The sequence below is a fragment of the Mastigoproctus giganteus genome, chromosome 1 (assembly GCF_048544385.1).
Source record: "Mastigoproctus giganteus isolate SK-2022 chromosome 1, ASM4854438v1, whole genome shotgun sequence".
Classification (NCBI taxonomy): Eukaryota; Metazoa; Arthropoda; class Arachnida; order Uropygi; family Thelyphonidae; genus Mastigoproctus; species Mastigoproctus giganteus.
This window is the reverse complement of record NC_143575.1, coordinates 10,893,238-10,910,005: the sequence shown is the minus strand read 5'-3', so window position 1 is coordinate 10,910,005 and position 16,768 is coordinate 10,893,238. Positions and strand designations below refer to the sequence as shown.

The 16,768-nt window shown below is 39.8% G+C and overlaps 1 protein-coding gene across 1 annotated transcript in view; it reads left to right on the top strand.

Moving 5' to 3' along the window:
- The first annotated feature begins 5,640 nt into the window (after positions 1-5,640).
- Positions 5,641-16,768, top strand: part of LOC150090548 (uncharacterized) — a 449,422-nt gene continuing 438,294 nt past the window's right edge. The window contains exon 1 of the mRNA XM_090371399.1: positions 5,641-5,949. Coding sequence (XP_090227525.1) covers positions 5,842-5,949 — 108 coding nt within the window. The 5' untranslated portion in view covers positions 5,641-5,841. The remainder of the gene's footprint in view (positions 5,950-16,768) is intronic.

Here is a 16,768-nt window from a genome sequence, read left to right as displayed (position 1 = left end):
ACTGGAGATGTGCAAATGTGACCCCAATTCGCAAAGGAGGATCAAAGGGCAACACAAGTAATTATAGACCTATTAGTTTAACTTCTGTTCCAGGAAAATTAATGGAGGCACTGGGAAAAGAAGCACTGCAGGATTATCTAGGCATGGTTTTGTTAAGGGAAAGTCTTGCTGACCAATTTGATTGGATACTATGATGTGGTCACAAAGGAACGATGCAGGGAATAACTTTGATATCATATATTTGGATCTTAGAAAGACTTTTGATACTGTGGCACATGGAAGACTGCTGAAAAATTGGAGCAGTGCATTGGAGGCAAATTGCTGCTATGGATAAAGGGATGGTTGAGTGGGAGAAGACAGTAGTAATCAATGGTCACTGCTCATCGTGGACTAATGCTATTAGTGAAGTCCCTCAGGGTTAAGTGATGGGTCCATTGTTGTTTTCTGTGTTTATAAATGATATTGATGATGATATATCAAGCTTAATGTCCAATTTTGCAGACGATATGAAGATTGGCAGGGTTAAGGACACTAATGATAGACGCTCCTGCAACAGGATCTAGAAAAGTTGCGCAGATGGGCTGAGAGGTGGCAAATGAAGATTAACATTGACAAATGTAAAGTACTACATATGGGAAACAGTAACGTATCAACTCTGTGGTACTACACTGACAGTAGTATAGAGAAACGAAAAGGACCTGGGGCAATTGTGCAGGCAGATATGAAGTTTTCTGTGCAGTGCAGTGCAGTGCAGACGGTCTGCAAGAGTAGCTCATGGTGTCTTGTCAATGATATACAGGAATTTTTCTAGCAGGGATAAGGAGGTGATTATTCCCTTGTATAAGGCAATGGTCAGGCCACACATTGAGTACTGTATACAGGTCTGGAGGCCTCATTTTAAGAAGGATGTAGAGCTGTTGGAGCGAGTACAGAGAAGGGCAATAAGATTAGTGAATAGGAACAAAGGGTTGCTCTTAAGAAGAAAGGCTTAAGTTTTACAAATTACAGTGTCTGGAGACTAGGCACCTGCGAGGTGATCTGATTGATGTGTATAAAGGCTTGAATAGTTTGAGCATGCTCAATGCTGATGGGATTCTTTCTCTTGCTCAGAATAATCACCTGAGAGGGAATAAATTCAGATCGAGGAAAAACGGTTGTAGGATAGATGTGTGGAAGTTTGCCTTTAGCCTGCGGGTAGTTGGTTGGTGGAAAAGACTTCCATCCTTTGTTGTGCAAGTTGATAGCCTAAATAAATTTAAGGCTGGGCTGGACAGGTATTTGAAACGAACGGAGGGGTGAAATGTGAGAGGTTTTTTTTTTTTTTTTTTTGGCTGATGCTGCATAAGCTTGCTTTCTTGCATCATGTGCCTCTTCTAATGCTAATGCTAACAGGTTGCATGGTAGTCAGGTTAAGATCTATGAGTAGCCTTCTGCGGAGGTCAGGATAGATGGTGCAAGAAGAGATTAAATGTTCCCAGCCTTCTGTTATCCACAGAAACATTGATTATCTTCAGAAAGGCCCAGATCAAGTACCAGGTATTTGCACTCATCCGACCAACACACTCATTTCCAGTTCTCCAGTGTCTAACAAGCATGTTGTTGACACCACAGCATTCGCCGTCGACAATGATCGGCGGTGAAGAGAGAATGAGTGTGTGCAGCGCATTGTCATTTGGGATCTCGAATCTCGTCGATAACGAGAGTAACTTTAATGGGCTTTTTTCACTCCGTGGATGAGTTAGTCGGTCTCAGTCGTAGATAGCAAGGTTTTCCCCTCAGAAACTGGGGTTTTTCGTCCCGCAAAACAGACAAATCGCCCATAGAACACACGCAATTGACAGACATAAGATACACGGCACGGCAGATGAATTTCATTATTCGGGTGGCCTTAAAATAAAAAGTATTTTCATTTGGGATATTGCTCTTTCATTCCCCATATTGTACTGCAATGTCAACTGTCGCACAATGACCTGCCGTTGAGCCTGTGCAATGCTCTGCACCCATCACTCACCTTATATACACTCAATGATCACTGAGTACATGTATAGAGTATATTAAAATACACATTATATTACAAACTTGATTGTTATAATATAAACATATAACAATCAAGTTTATTATAACTAGTTTATATTATTACTATAAACTAGTTATAATATAAACATATGGATTAAATCGGTAATATCCTCGATTTCTTAAGATTTTCTTTGGAAATTAGCTAGAGAACGTGAGAACACACACTATCCAATCAAAACATTATGATTGCCTAACTAATATTGGTTATGTCCTCCTCTTGCCACTAGCACCCCCGCCACATGGCAGGGCATGGCCTTAAGGCCTCTTAATGTTGAATGAGGTATGTTGTACCACTGCCAGCATTGGTTCCTCTAGATCCGCGATAGTCTGGAGGGGGATCCAAACGCCAGATCTGTCGATCCACGTTATCCCAGAGATGTTCTATGAGCAGCAGCTGGGAGTCACTTTCTTGGTCAGTGAACTAGTCTCGAACAATAACGACAACCTGGCAGGGAGCATCATCCTAGTAGAATACACCCATGAAGACGGTTACCATTAAGGAGTGTATCTGGTCAGCCACAGTGGATAGGTAGTTTTTACCATTCAGAGTATGCCGCACTATGGCCATAGACGCCCATGCGCCTGAAAACTTCTCAAACAAACAAACCATCCAGAGTATGGTCTAGGGATGTGAGGACCAGTGGCTGCTTGTGACTCTGATGTAAGGGGAAGGGGGGTGCTGCTTTTTAAAATTACATTAAATTGCCTTGGTTATAAGACATGTAGACATAGATGGTAATAGAATAAGAAAGTTAAAAATACTACAAAACATTAGCTGGACACTTACCATTAACAGACTTGGGTAATCTCGAAATTTTATTTAAAAACAAAATCCATTCGGCTTTCATTTGTTGAAAATAGATTAATAACTTTTTCATTCAAGTTTAGTGCACTGTTCAAATCGGCACTGCTCACTTTGCAGTTCCTTTGACTCGTTTTATCACCTCTAAAAAATGTGTATTGGCAACCTGCCAACTAGGCATTGACTCAACCACTCGGCGCCTCTGTAGCCAGGTGGGAAGGAGCAGCAGTGCGTAGCACACGCTTCTTGATTAGACCGGGGTTCGATCCCGTCACCACCAAATACGGAGGATGCGGAAAGGTCAGGGAATGATCACCGCATATCCCGGAGCAATATGGCCTTAGTTGCTAATGCTCCTAAAAACCAAATAACTAACTGACTCAACCACTGGGACAAAAATGTGGAATTGTGTAGTGCACAGTTCCACCTATGGTTAAAATTCAAAGTTTAAAACGACTTCTGTTTTAATTCGTTTATTATTGAAATGATTATTGGAAATAGAGGATGAGTATACTATATGCGGGGCCTGTTAATAAAAATATTCATTGCATTGCATTGTTCTCCACAAAATTTCATATAACTCCGTTGACTATATTTAGATTTAAAAGCTGGAGGTGCTGCAGTTCCTCAGGGCCTACCAACGAGCCGCCCCTGATGAGGACTCCAAAAGATTCCCATCAAAACATCCCACATACCAAAACACTGCCCTCGCCTATCTGTTTCTATTAGACCAGGAGATCGTAGTGATTCCTGTCTGAGTTTGTCGCCGTACCCTGCCTCTACCAGCATATCAGAAACGTGATTCAACGGGAAAGGAAATTTTCTTTTCCAGTTGCCAATAGTCCAATGAGGCCGTTCAGATGCAAACTTTATGCGTCGTTGGCAATGGGTGGCCATAAATATGGGTACCTTGACCGGGCGCCTACTCTGAAGGCCCATACGGAGCAGGCTTCGTTTGTTTGTGGTCTTAAAAACACCGCTGGTTGTCCCCTGGTTGAAATCCATGGTCAGCGGTTCCAGCGTTTTTTGTCTATCGACGCGCACAAGGTGGATCAGCCTACGTTCATCACGACCGATGAAGCGTGTGCATCTGCCACTGGATGGCGACTGCTGTCCACTGTTCATCCACTCTTGGAACGCCTTAACTACAGCACTCTGCGAACAGCCCACAAGATTTGCAGTTACCATAATACTACCACCCTTCAACTGGTACCTGACAATCATCCCATTTTTGAAGTCTGTCAGGTGACGTCCCGTGCTCATGTTGATCAAATACTTCGCATAGCCCGCATGCCACTAATCTACACTTTCACATTTACCAGTTCTCATCGTGACATGTCTGTCATCATGCAGGGAGAAACAGCCGATTGCTATAAAACGTGAGTGATCATAACGTTTTGACTGGATATAGTGTTACATGACACGCGGAAATGGGGGAGGGGGGTAATCGAATTCAGGGATACACTTCCAAAATACTCACTAAAATTTAATTAGCGGCAATTTTTTAACTAGTGTGGAGGGGAGATTGCCTGACTACTGCTTAAATTAGAACAATTACTGTGTTTTATGATATTAAGAGGTTATTCTTTTGTATGTATATTATACAAAAGCTTGTTAAAAATTCGAGCGTAATTTTCAATTTCTGTCATAACCACCATTGATAGTCCCCTGTCCTCTTTTTTGGGGAGAAGAAGAAGGGTCACCCACGTCGCGTCCCTTTGGAAATGTACTGGTTCGAATCCCAAAAGAAACAAACAATCCTTAGAAAAAAGCAACATGAAGACGAGGTGACCAAACATAAAATTTAAGAGCAGACTCATCATAACTTCCGTTGGCTTGGCACTAATCCAAAACAACTCAACCCACTCATGAAATTCGGATAAAATGTAACATGAAGAGGGAGGTACAAAAATTCATAAAAACTGCGGATGACCTCATATAAGTTAAGGTTACCCGTGGCAGTGTTCATTCTTAAAGAATTCGTTTATTAACTCCGTAACCAATAATAAAAGCAAATATTGATTCTACTGTGGTTTGTGCCCCTCCCAAACGGTACTGTTATGAAACAAAAAAGAAAGAAAGAAAAAGGAGCTTCAAGTGGAGGGAGGGTTGAAGCAAACTTTTTTTCCCTTTCCCGGCAAGCAAATCAGATGCAGCACATTTGATCCTTATAGCCTACAGTACTTGAAGAGGCGCACGTATTCCTGGCAGGCACAAATACCATTCGCATAATTTCGGCTATCGTTGCAGTAAGGCTAATGGTATGCAAGTTTGTAACCAATACCAGATGACTTCCATATAGCGTTAGAACATTTGAGAAATTCAGGTTTTTTCTATCGCGTCTAAAACTTTATCTCGTCTCTGACCATTTATTTCTTTAATTTTGTTTGTACTTTCAAATTCGATAGCTAAAATGATTCCGAAGACCGGTTTCTTTCACTCACATAACAGGAAGTACACGTTTGAGTTCATTTATTAAATTATTGCGTACAGTCGTTTGTGAGATCCTTTGAAATACGCAAACACAGTGAAAATGGAAAACACTGTCGTTTCACAACTCTTACACTTTACGCACAATTGCTATTTAAAAAAAAAAAGAAAAGAAAGAAAGAAATTCAAATAAATAAATGAAGTCATCCATTTCATAGCTATACTTAACAAGGTTTTCTTTGCGCCTACCAGGTGGCGGTAGCGTGAAGACAGCACGCGCTCGACCAGTCATGGCAAGTTGCAGACGACAGTACCAAGTGTACTAAGAAGTTGAAAGAGGCAGCAAGTGAGGAAGGAATGCGACAGGTGGGCACGAGTCAGGTTTTTGCGTTCAGTGCCAAGTACATCGATAACCCGAGTGGAGGCTGTTTGAGGTGTTGCTGATGCCTATCATGTTTGTTCACTCTCCGTGGATAGCGGCTGACCCCTGGATCGTGTGTGTCCGTTTATCCTAACATTGCCGTTCGAAAAATATGGCAATGAAATTGGGGAGCGCTGAGATCGTTATTAAAGGAGGTCGACCCTGGGGATTCACCTTGCAAGGAGGATTAGAGACGGGAACCGCTTTGACAGTTGCTTCGGTGAGTCCCTCCATTTCTTTTTATTTAATTAGAAATTTCCTTTCGAGGGTGGCTGCACGTTATGTTTTCGTTTGCTAGACAAGAGCGGTGGAGTGAAACCAAACTGACGATTACTGTTTGCACATGTTCGAATCGGTATACTTTCCACCGGAAGTTGCGTCATACTTGGTATCCGTTAGGTGGACTGTAGTCGAAGCGGCTTTCTGTGATCTGCAACAAGGCTCAAACTTTCTCAACTTGAATATCACTATAGAAAAGTATAATTCTTAAAAAAATAAAATATTTTTTGTAATAGGGTAAGTGTTATATGTCTAAAACCAACAAAAACAACAGCATTAAAAAAAACTGACAACAAAGAGCGCAAATACCATCTGATAGGGAAAAAAATAGAAAAAAATTCGGTATTAGTACTTCTAATATAAAAAAGCACTCATTACAAACATTTTTTAAAATATATCCATGTACTTCTAGTATTTTTCACTTGACACAAAAATCCAAAAGCCTCCCCTAGGTTCCTTTTGGGCATTACCCTACCGCAGTGCAGGGGTTTATGGTATGATAGTTACACAAATGCCTATACATCTTATCACTTCTTTGCCTCTAAGAATGGAGCCCAAAAAACTTTCAAAATTTGTGTATCGTAAATAACAAATCAGCCGTTTTTAATTTTTAAGTTACACTGATTTATTAACTACTAATTGTTCTTATCTGTGATCGTTCAGCATATACTTAATTGGAAAATAAACATAGGCGATATCATTTGTTTCTAATTTTTATCTGTTCAGTTCAATTAACGTATGTTTTAGACTATAAGACACCTGTTTTCTTTTGTAAACAAAAGGCCTAATATTATCCCCATTCTTATAGCGCCAAAGGTTTCTCTGTATGCTGAACTGACTGCAAAGAAGATAATCGTTCCGTTAGTAATTGATACTTCTCAATTGCCAGTCACAGTAAACACTGAAAAGCATTTTTGTTTTCTGATAATCATATTATCAGGGCGAACGCTGTAACGATGGTGATATATGAATGATACTAATTGAATTACTATCAATTCATAAGCTTTACCAAAAAGAACATTGTAGTAGCCAGCCAAGAAGATAAGAAAACGGTGGCCCTATTCCACAGGCTAGAATCTGCACTTTAAATTAAATTTTAGAATTTTGTACAGTGGTTCACTGTGTTGGTAAAATTATGCAAGAAACAAGTATCAACCATTAAATAGAAAAAAATGTTATACTGTTATCGGAATGAAATTGGCACCCATTTGAAAAGGTCTGAAATCGAGTCTTACCAGAGGGATTTTTAACAGAGTTTTCACTCGGGTCTGATCGGTGCGAGGTTTATCTCGTGAATTATTGTGGATTTTGTTTTCATTTCCATTAACCAGCCTTAAAATGTATGCAGCTACACTTCTACACACCAGCATAGAGGGCACTGGAAACCACCATATTAGTCTGTATAATTCTCCAGGATTTAAAGAACTGCCTTCAGAAGAACATTCATAATAAGGACTGAAACTTAGTAACCAAATATGAAAAAGAGCATGGAAACAGGATAGCCGAGCAGTATTACAGCTAGCTTCTGTAAAAGTATGTCAGACTGCCTCCTTAAGTTTTATTTGTTTTTTTTGTTATACAAATATCAGAAAAATCGAATATAGTGTTTGTAATTACAATGTTCCTCCCTCCCTCAGTTCCATCTTCAAAATCATATTGTGCGTCTTATGGTCCGAGAAATACGGTAGCTATATCGATCAACCAGTATTGCTACTATAAGTTGAGAATATATGTGACTTTCTTAGTTACGTTACCAACTTTAGAAACTGCCATTTTGAAGTTCATAAAATGTTGCGTACGAGGGAGGGCAGGGCGTAATATATGGGTATCCGCTGGGTAGCAACTTTATTAGGTACACTATCTAATGGCGAATGGGTCTCCTTTAGTTCTTAGAACACTCATGGAATGGACTCAACGAGGTGCTGCATGCGTGCCACAGGGATGCTGGTCCACGATGACCCAACTTGTTCCCACTGTTATCGCAAATTGGATGGCTACAAATCTCTACTCCGAAGAGCTCGGGTTACTGGGAAGATTATCACAGTAGGCAGAATTCACACCCATGTTCCTAGAACAAGCTCTGTACAATTCCGGCCTTGTAACATGGCGCATTCTCCTGTTGAAATACCCAATTCACAGATGGGCACACTGCAGCCATGAAACATGCAGGGATACGCCTTGGAAAAAAAATTTCAAATGACCAGTGGTATCCAAATGTTGCTTCACCGGTATCAAAGGACACAATGCGTACCATGAAAACTCCCCACTCCAAAAGTACATCGCCACTATCAGCCTGCAATGTTGACACTTGGAAGGATATATCCATGGACCCATGCTGTTTTTGTCATATTAGGTACCTCCCATCAGCGTGAAACAGTAGAATTTGATATTCACCAGATTAGGACAAAGATTTTCCAATCTTCCACTGTCCAGTGTTGATGTTCCCGAGTCCAATACAAACCTGAGGGGACATGACATAAACTGAAATTAAGGAAAGACAGTTGTCGAATAGAAATGCGGAAATTTGCCTTTAGCCAATAGTGGTTGATTGCTAGAACAAACATCCATCTCTCGTTGTAGAAATTGACAGTTTAAATAAATTCAAGGCAGAACCAAACAAACATTTGGAATGAATGGATGGGTGAAATGAGAAGGTGTTTTTTTTTTTTTTTTGGATGATGCTGTATAAGCTTGCTTTCTTGCATCGTATGCCTAAGCTAATGCTAATCGTACCTTTTTGTTTTTTTGCTGACAGGCCCTCGTGGGCAGCACAGTTGGTAGGATCGCTGTCCTCCCCACACTGGGTGGAAAAGACCTGAATTCGGGTCCTGTCGGTGACACGAGGAATTTTTATGGGCCTTTTTCACGTGGCTGAGTTAGTCAGCCTCAGGCGAGGGTAGCATGGTGTTTTCTCCCGGAAACTTGGATTTTTCGTGCAGCAAATAGAAAATTGACCCCAGAACACACACACACACACACACACACACACACACACACACACACACACACACACACACACACACACAATTTACAATAAATAAACACGGGGAAATATGACCTTAGTCGCTGATGCTCCTAAAACCCCACAACAACAACAACATTTGCTGACAGGAGTGGAACTTCGTTCGGCCTTCGGTTGCGATACTATATTCGTGACAAGGTACGACGAGTTGTGCGCTCTGAAATGCCTCTTTGGTGACCACTGTTGTAATGGGTTGTTATTTGATTGAATACCCTTCCTTTTACCCCGAACAAGCCTTATGAGTCTCCATGGGCCTCTCACATCAATGAGCTGTTTCGTATTATAGGATCGCCGTTGGCTGAATGCTATTTGGTTATTGGACTCTTCTTGATACATCTGAGATGCAGTCGTACATAAACTCCAGCAGGGTCGCAGTTTCCGAGATGCTCATGGTTGGTTATTGTAGGGTTTTAGGAGCATCAGCAACTTAGACCATATTGGGCTGTATGTATATTATGTCTGTAAATTGCGTATTCTCTGGTCGATTTTCCGTTTGCTGGACAAGAAACCAGAGTTCTCCAGGAGATAAAACTTTGCAACTCCCGCCTGAGACCGACTAACTAAGCCACGTTGTGAAAAAAACAACTATAAAAAAGTTATTGACGGGATTCAACCCAGGTCTTTTCCACCTGGTGTGAGGAGGACGATGATTATACCAACTGTGCTATAGACACGAGGGCCCAAGATTCTCATACCGACACACCTGACGTCGACCATTATGCCACGTTCAAAGTAACTTAAATCTTTCGTGTTGCCCATTCTCACACTGAATTCCACATGTGAAATGCCCCTATGTACTGCCCGCCCACATTTATCACATGGTATGAGCACGTGATGCTATTAATAAATAGAACGCCTGAAGAAGCGTTCCATTTAAAGGAAAGATAGGTGTATCTAACAGATTGGCCACTCTTGTGTGTATATATATATAAATTTGGAACATGATTTGCTTCTGCTTCTGTGACTTTATTTCTATGATGCACAGTTGATACGGTTTAAACTTCGATTACGTAATCGCACTCAAAGTTTAAACTGTATTACCCGTGCGTGTTGCTTAAGATCACACGACACTCTTGGATCGCGTGCAACCTACGTGCTGATTGTCATAGTATCTTATACTGTCCTCAAATTCAATTCTTCCAAACATTTTTTAAAATTTGTCCAGATGATGGAGTAAAATTCCGTTCAGTAGGGCAGTGAGTAATATCCTTACACTTATTTACTTTTATTATGTGATATTATATCATAACACATTAATTATGATACTTTTAAAATATTTAAATACTAAGATATAAATACAGTTGCAAGAAACTAAGAATATGTTTATACAATTTTTTAGAATATATAAATGCATATAAAAATAAATGGATTCATATTTTGAATATAACTTAAATGAAAATTTAAAAAAATATAATAATAGCAAAATAATAAGGCCCTATGAATTCCAGACTGAAAGTTTCTGAACCTCAGAAACTTTCAGTCTGGAATATCCAATCACGTAACTGTAATGTATTAATCCTTTATTTTCTACCATTATTTATGTGTGCTATTGTGCATAATAGTATTACGAAAAGTTTGCATCTCTCTCTCTCTCTCTCTGTACGAGGTGAAGACGATCGTGTAAAGGGGGTGAGGGTGCACTGGATGCGAAGCATCGGGGCCCCTACTCATAAGGGGGATACCAAAACATTTAACTTTGTTATAACAAAATCACAGCACATAAAGTCAATCATCCCAGGCCCCCAAGAAGTCCATGTATGGTTCTAGAAGTTTGGTTTATGAGGTCCAAAAAAGGTCGTCTGCTTCAACTTCAAATTCAGGATCGTTGTGACCCTCAGGAATGGTTCAGCAATTCCAGATAGTTGGCGATCATACTAGTGTGTTGTGCTGTGTGTGTGTATGTAAAAGAAGATGTCCGATTAGTATACAAAATGCGTAGCACAACTTTATTTATGAATGGGTACGTGACTTCAATTCGTCAAGTCCAAGTAATGGGAGTTGTTGAGAGAGAGAGAGGAAATGATTTGCAAGAAGTGTAACAGCGAAAATAGTTAAGAGAAATTTCCGAAAATACAGCCAAGATTTGTGAAAAATACAGTTGATTTCTTTTTCTACTTTTATGTGTTATTAACTACAACGATTAAAAAAAAAAAAAAAAAAAAATATATATATATATATATATATATATTGTAATAAACATGACAGATAAAAAACAAGACAGCAGTGCAAATTGCCATATCCAGTTTATTTTTTATCTTTACGCCATTTCTCCTGGTTTTAACTCTTTGGTATTATATATACACTGGTGTGCAAAACTTAAGGACCAACACTATTTTTAAAGGTTACATCTACAAAATCAAACGAAACAGCCTGTGGCGATTTGCATAACTGTGGCTGTTCAGTAGAAAGCTGGTGCACATGCAAAAATTGGAATCGTGATGAGAGGGCTATATTCGTGACAAGCTGTACAGTACATAAACAGATAAAAGCAGCAGTTATGTGCAATTACCGAATGGTGGGCACGATTGTTACAGAGTTCGATTGGTTTCATACAGTGCTATAGACAACGAAATGGCCAGTAGACAACATCTGGATGACTTTACCCGGGGTCGAATAATTGGGAAGCTCGAGGAAGATCGAAGTGCGAGGATTGTTGCTGTAGAGTTCGGTATCGCCCATGGCATTGTCTCACGTGTGTGGTCGGCCTTCATAACGACAGGTACGGCTGTTCGAAGGACCAGTGGTGGCCGTCTACGAAAAACAACGCCCAATGATGACCGCTATATGCACCTACAGGCCAAGAGGGACCGACACCAGACAGCGGGATCCATTGCAAACCTGCTGCACAAGACGAATAATATCGCAGTTTACTGTGGCCAGGCGACTCCACAAAGGTGGACTGTTTGCCCGACGGCTAGTACGCTGTGTCCCTTTAACACCTGCCCATCGGAGACACCTTTTACAGTGCTGCATCGAACACAAGGACTGGACAGCAGCGCAATGGGGTAAGGTACTCTTTATTGACGAGGGTAGATTTCTGTACCTTGGGTCTCAGCAACGATTCTGGACGCCAGCTAATCTGGCGAGAGGTTGGCACACGGTATCACCCCGCAAACATCACTGAAAGGGATCGATATGGCGGTCGAGGTGTTCTCGTCTGGGGAGCCGTTATCTTGGATGGACGTACACAACGCCAGATACTGTAAGGCGGTACTGTAACCGGTGCACGCTACTGTACTGAGGTAATCCTTCCCCCGTGTGCATCTGTTCCGAGGTACCATTGGCCCCAAGTTCGTGTTTATGGATGATACCACCACATCTCATCGCACTACAGCTATTGATATGCTTTTGGAAAGTGAGGACATTGTTCGTATGGATTTGCTTTCCCGTTCCACCAATCTAAATCCCATCGAACACATATGGGACGATCTGCGGAGACGCCTAGCGGCACGTCCACACCCACCAGAAAATGTGCACCACTGAAGATGGCGCTGACAGAGGAATGGACGATGTTACCGCAAGAACTTATATCAACAACATTGTTCTAAGTATGGACAGGCGGTGCAAAGCCTGCATCGAAATTAGGGGTGGCCATATCTGTACTGGGGACCACCTGTTCCCTTTGTTCCATCTTTGGCAGTGATGCATCTGTATCATGGCAGCCAGTGCTATGTTGCCATTTTTGAATAAAGTCCCGCTGTACCGTTTTGTTTCTGTTGTTGTGTCGGTGTTGTTTCCTTCATCATTTCTGTACCTCACGAGGTTCCTTTGGTATGCTTTTCCCATATCCAGACAACTCCTATGAGAAGATACAGGTGAAAACCTGACTGGTCCTTAAGTTTTGCACACTAGTATATATATTTTTTTTTCTTATTTTTTTACTCTAAATTACACAGATCCTTGCGGATTTTTGCACCCAAGGACCACTGATGCATTTTCTGCTGCTTAGTGATCTGATTTGCCTTGGCACCAGAGCTTGGAATGGTACTGATCGCACCGGAATGCCATTCTGGTTCGTCACACGTAAAATTTTCCATTTCGACCCCTGCTCACTCAAAGTGACTCCAGTCCTAACTGTTCATAATTATCTTGATTTTTCAGTTGCAGGGTCAATACAATTCCTTTATATTTTGATAAAAAAAAACAAGCAACAAGAATTATGTGTTAGCGAGCAGTTAAAAAGTATACTGAAATAGAACGCCTAATAGGAATCACTATAAACCGGATAATCCACGCACTGATAACCAATAGTCAAGTGTAGATAAACAGTCTAATATGATTTATAAATAACATCAGGTAGGGAATTATCAACTAGTAAAACAATTAGTTGACGTGTCCGAGCTCAGTAACTCTGATGAAAAAGACTTGCAATACACCTTGAAACGTCAGTATAATTAAAATTGTTTTTCTTTGATTCTATACATTGCAAGGTTCTTTTAATTATAAGCATATTTTTAAATTAATATTTAACGTACAGAGAATGAAGCAAATAGTGATCTCATTTGTTTAAGATGTACATTATTGTCATGTACGCACAAGAATGCACATCTTAAACAAATGGCACAAGTGTACCGAGCTGTTGTGGGTTGAGCATTTCAATCGAAGCTTTAAATATGTGATAACGAATTGCTGAGCTCGAATTGTTTATAAAAGAGAAAGAAAAAAGAACACAAATGACAGTATAAGTATTTTAATCTCTTCTATAGATATTCAAGATAAAATATTTGATAGCGAATCTATATGGAAACTACGTAATCTAAAACAGACAACGGACGAAGTGAGGTTGTAGCCCTTGGGCGTACTTTTCCTGCTAATCTAGAGACTCACGATGGTCTGGGAACACCATCTGCATGTTATTTGCCATTCATTTCTTTCCTGTTCGTATTATGTATTTATTTACTAACTGGAGTACTCGTGCCAGGGGGCACAAGTACTGAAGTTTGAATTCAATACAAATTCAAAATGTTCTGATAAATTAATAATCCTATCCTTATGAAATGAAAGCACACAAGACGCTTTTCCACTAGCAACCATGTTTAATGCATTCTGGAATCTACAGGATACGAATAATATGGAAAAAAGAATATTTTATTAATATCGTAAATTAAACTTTTGGAGTTCCTGTACTGCATGTTAAATTATTGTGCTTTCACCACAACAAACTTTCAAAGTTATCCTCATTTGTAGTAACCATTATAGATAATTTTAATAAATGAGCGTGCTTTAAACTGTTCTAAAGTGGTATACAGCGAACACTTAATTAATATGGCGAATATTTGTTAGTGTATCCGAAAAATTCCGGAGCTTTGTTCGCGGCGAGTTCTTTGGGATTTGAACTTTGACATTCAGTAAGTTCCGTGCATCCTAATTAGATAACCAGTTCTTTAATTGCTATTAAAAATAATGAAACTGTCATCGATTTCCTTTGTTACCAACGAGGGGAAATGCCAAGAATAAATTAATATTTTTAAGAAAGATGGCAGTTTAGTCCAAACTCAGTGCTGGACTGGGTAAATGAGAAAGGGGGCAGTAAAATCAGGCCTTGAAGACTTTCCCCGGCCACCAGAGTTGTGTTTTTGATTAAGAGAAGGGACTTCTGATTGTTTCATGCTGCATTAGCATCTGCCTGATAACATACGCTGCATCCCTCGATGGGTAACCATAGCAACAGAATGCACATTGGATGGAGAAACAGCGGTGAAATCCATCAAACAGATTTGTTCACATCCAACATGGGCCACTGGGATTTAATGTACATTCAGTAATGTACATCTTATACAGTAAAACATTTAAAGGGAAAACCAGGAGTTCCTCCACCCTGATGCTCCTAAAATACTAAACTCTGCTGTTCTTTCTCTACATCGCTACACATCGCACATCCTGTTCTCTTTATCAGTATAAAGATGTTAAAAAGACAGCACGATTCTTGCAGAGAAAACGGGATTCTCCTATGCTGTTCGCATGAAAGACTTTAATTTGGTGTTTTCGCTAAAGGCTAGTCCTGTCAAAGAATTAACAGCCTGGCGCCACCTCCTAGAGATGTGCGCAGTTGAGATTCGGAGTGTCTTGCTTGTTACAGTACATTGTTTGTTTGCGAAACTTCCTGTTTCAGATAAAGGATACGCTGTTGGTCTCCCCAAGGTTGATGGAAAATGTCGGTCAGTTCTAACCTTGAAAAGCAAGTTAAGTATGCCATTTAACTTTTAGTCACTGCTCCCTCCCCTCCTCCACCTTATATAACTTTATCATACACGTAAATCTTTAAAAAAAAAAGTGGTCAAATTGCTATATTCCATTAAAGAACTGTGCAATATAAGAATACTGTGATAATTGGCGTGTTTAACATCTCTTGGATAATTGTTAATTACTAGTGTATACACGCCCAAAAAAAAGTTTTGAAGACACAAAAAATAATAGAAAACATGGTTAAGTTACAGTTAACCATGTTTCTCCACAAGTTTCTAGAAAATACTTTGAAATTATATGTCATCTTAACTGTCTTTTGCTTATGTTGCTGCCAATTAATTAGGAGCTAACCAGATATCTGGAGCACTCTGTACAAATTGTTTAAACTTGTACATGGTAATTAACCACTGAAGCTTTAAGATTTTTCTCTGCTTAAAGTGACACTTAGTTTGTGCTGACATTTTTTTTTTTTTTAAGACAAGGATAATTAATCAGTTATGGAGGAGGAGCTAATGGCTCTTGGCTATCTTTTTAAACATTTAGAATACTTCCACACTATTACCGTAACTTTCTTAAAGGATGTAGAGTTTCTTATTCTTTTAGCCTCGGCCCAGGCATGACAAATGGATGTCTATATAGGTCATGTATTCGATAGAATCCGACGATATTAGAGCGAATTCCGGCATGATGATAACAACACATAAGACCTACTTTCTTAAGATATATGAATTACTGAGATCTTCTCTACTGATCGTTTCAAAGCAAAAATGGAACGTAACCATTAAAAAAATGCAGGATAGCGATAATTCACTCGAGTTAGGCCCACCTGTCTACGGCGAGGAAAATTGAAAGTTAGCAGGGCATACAAATCTGAAGTTATCAGGACTGGAAGAAAGAGAAGGAGAATTTAAGCTACTCTCTTTAAGAAAGTTCTTTATCCGCCTTTCTCTTCTTGGGATACTTTTTTTGTAATTACAAAACCATGACCTGTAAACTGGATGATTAGTTTAATCGAAAAAAAAAAAAAAAGCTCAATTTAATCGAAATTGATCTTTTTAGGCGCGTTATCTCGTATATGAGTAAAGCGCCTCTTCACGATGTCCGTCCGTCCGCATGTAATAACTCAAATCCCACTGACTGAATTTTCTTAAAATTACATATTTGGCTCTTTTAAAAAGATTGTTCGAGCCATCTCAAATTACATTAACATCGGACCAAGAGAAATCCGGAAATTATCATTTCTTTTCCCATTACAAATCACATAGGCTGTGATTTGTATAAAATCACAGCCTAAGTGTGCCACCCAGGGGGAGGGCGCAGCACACCTTGAGAACCTCTGCTCTAGAATCATTCGATGCACTACGAGAAGCAATATTATATTAGACGTATCGCCTGACAAACAATTCGTAAGAAAGTGGAATTAATCTAATGCTGATTATGTGGGTGGGGATGCAGAAAGCGAATTCGCCGTTGGAGAATATCCCTACAAGGTCAGAGCTTGGAAGTGGTAGTTGAGAAAAGACTGCTGTTTGCCTAAATCTTGCCAACACTA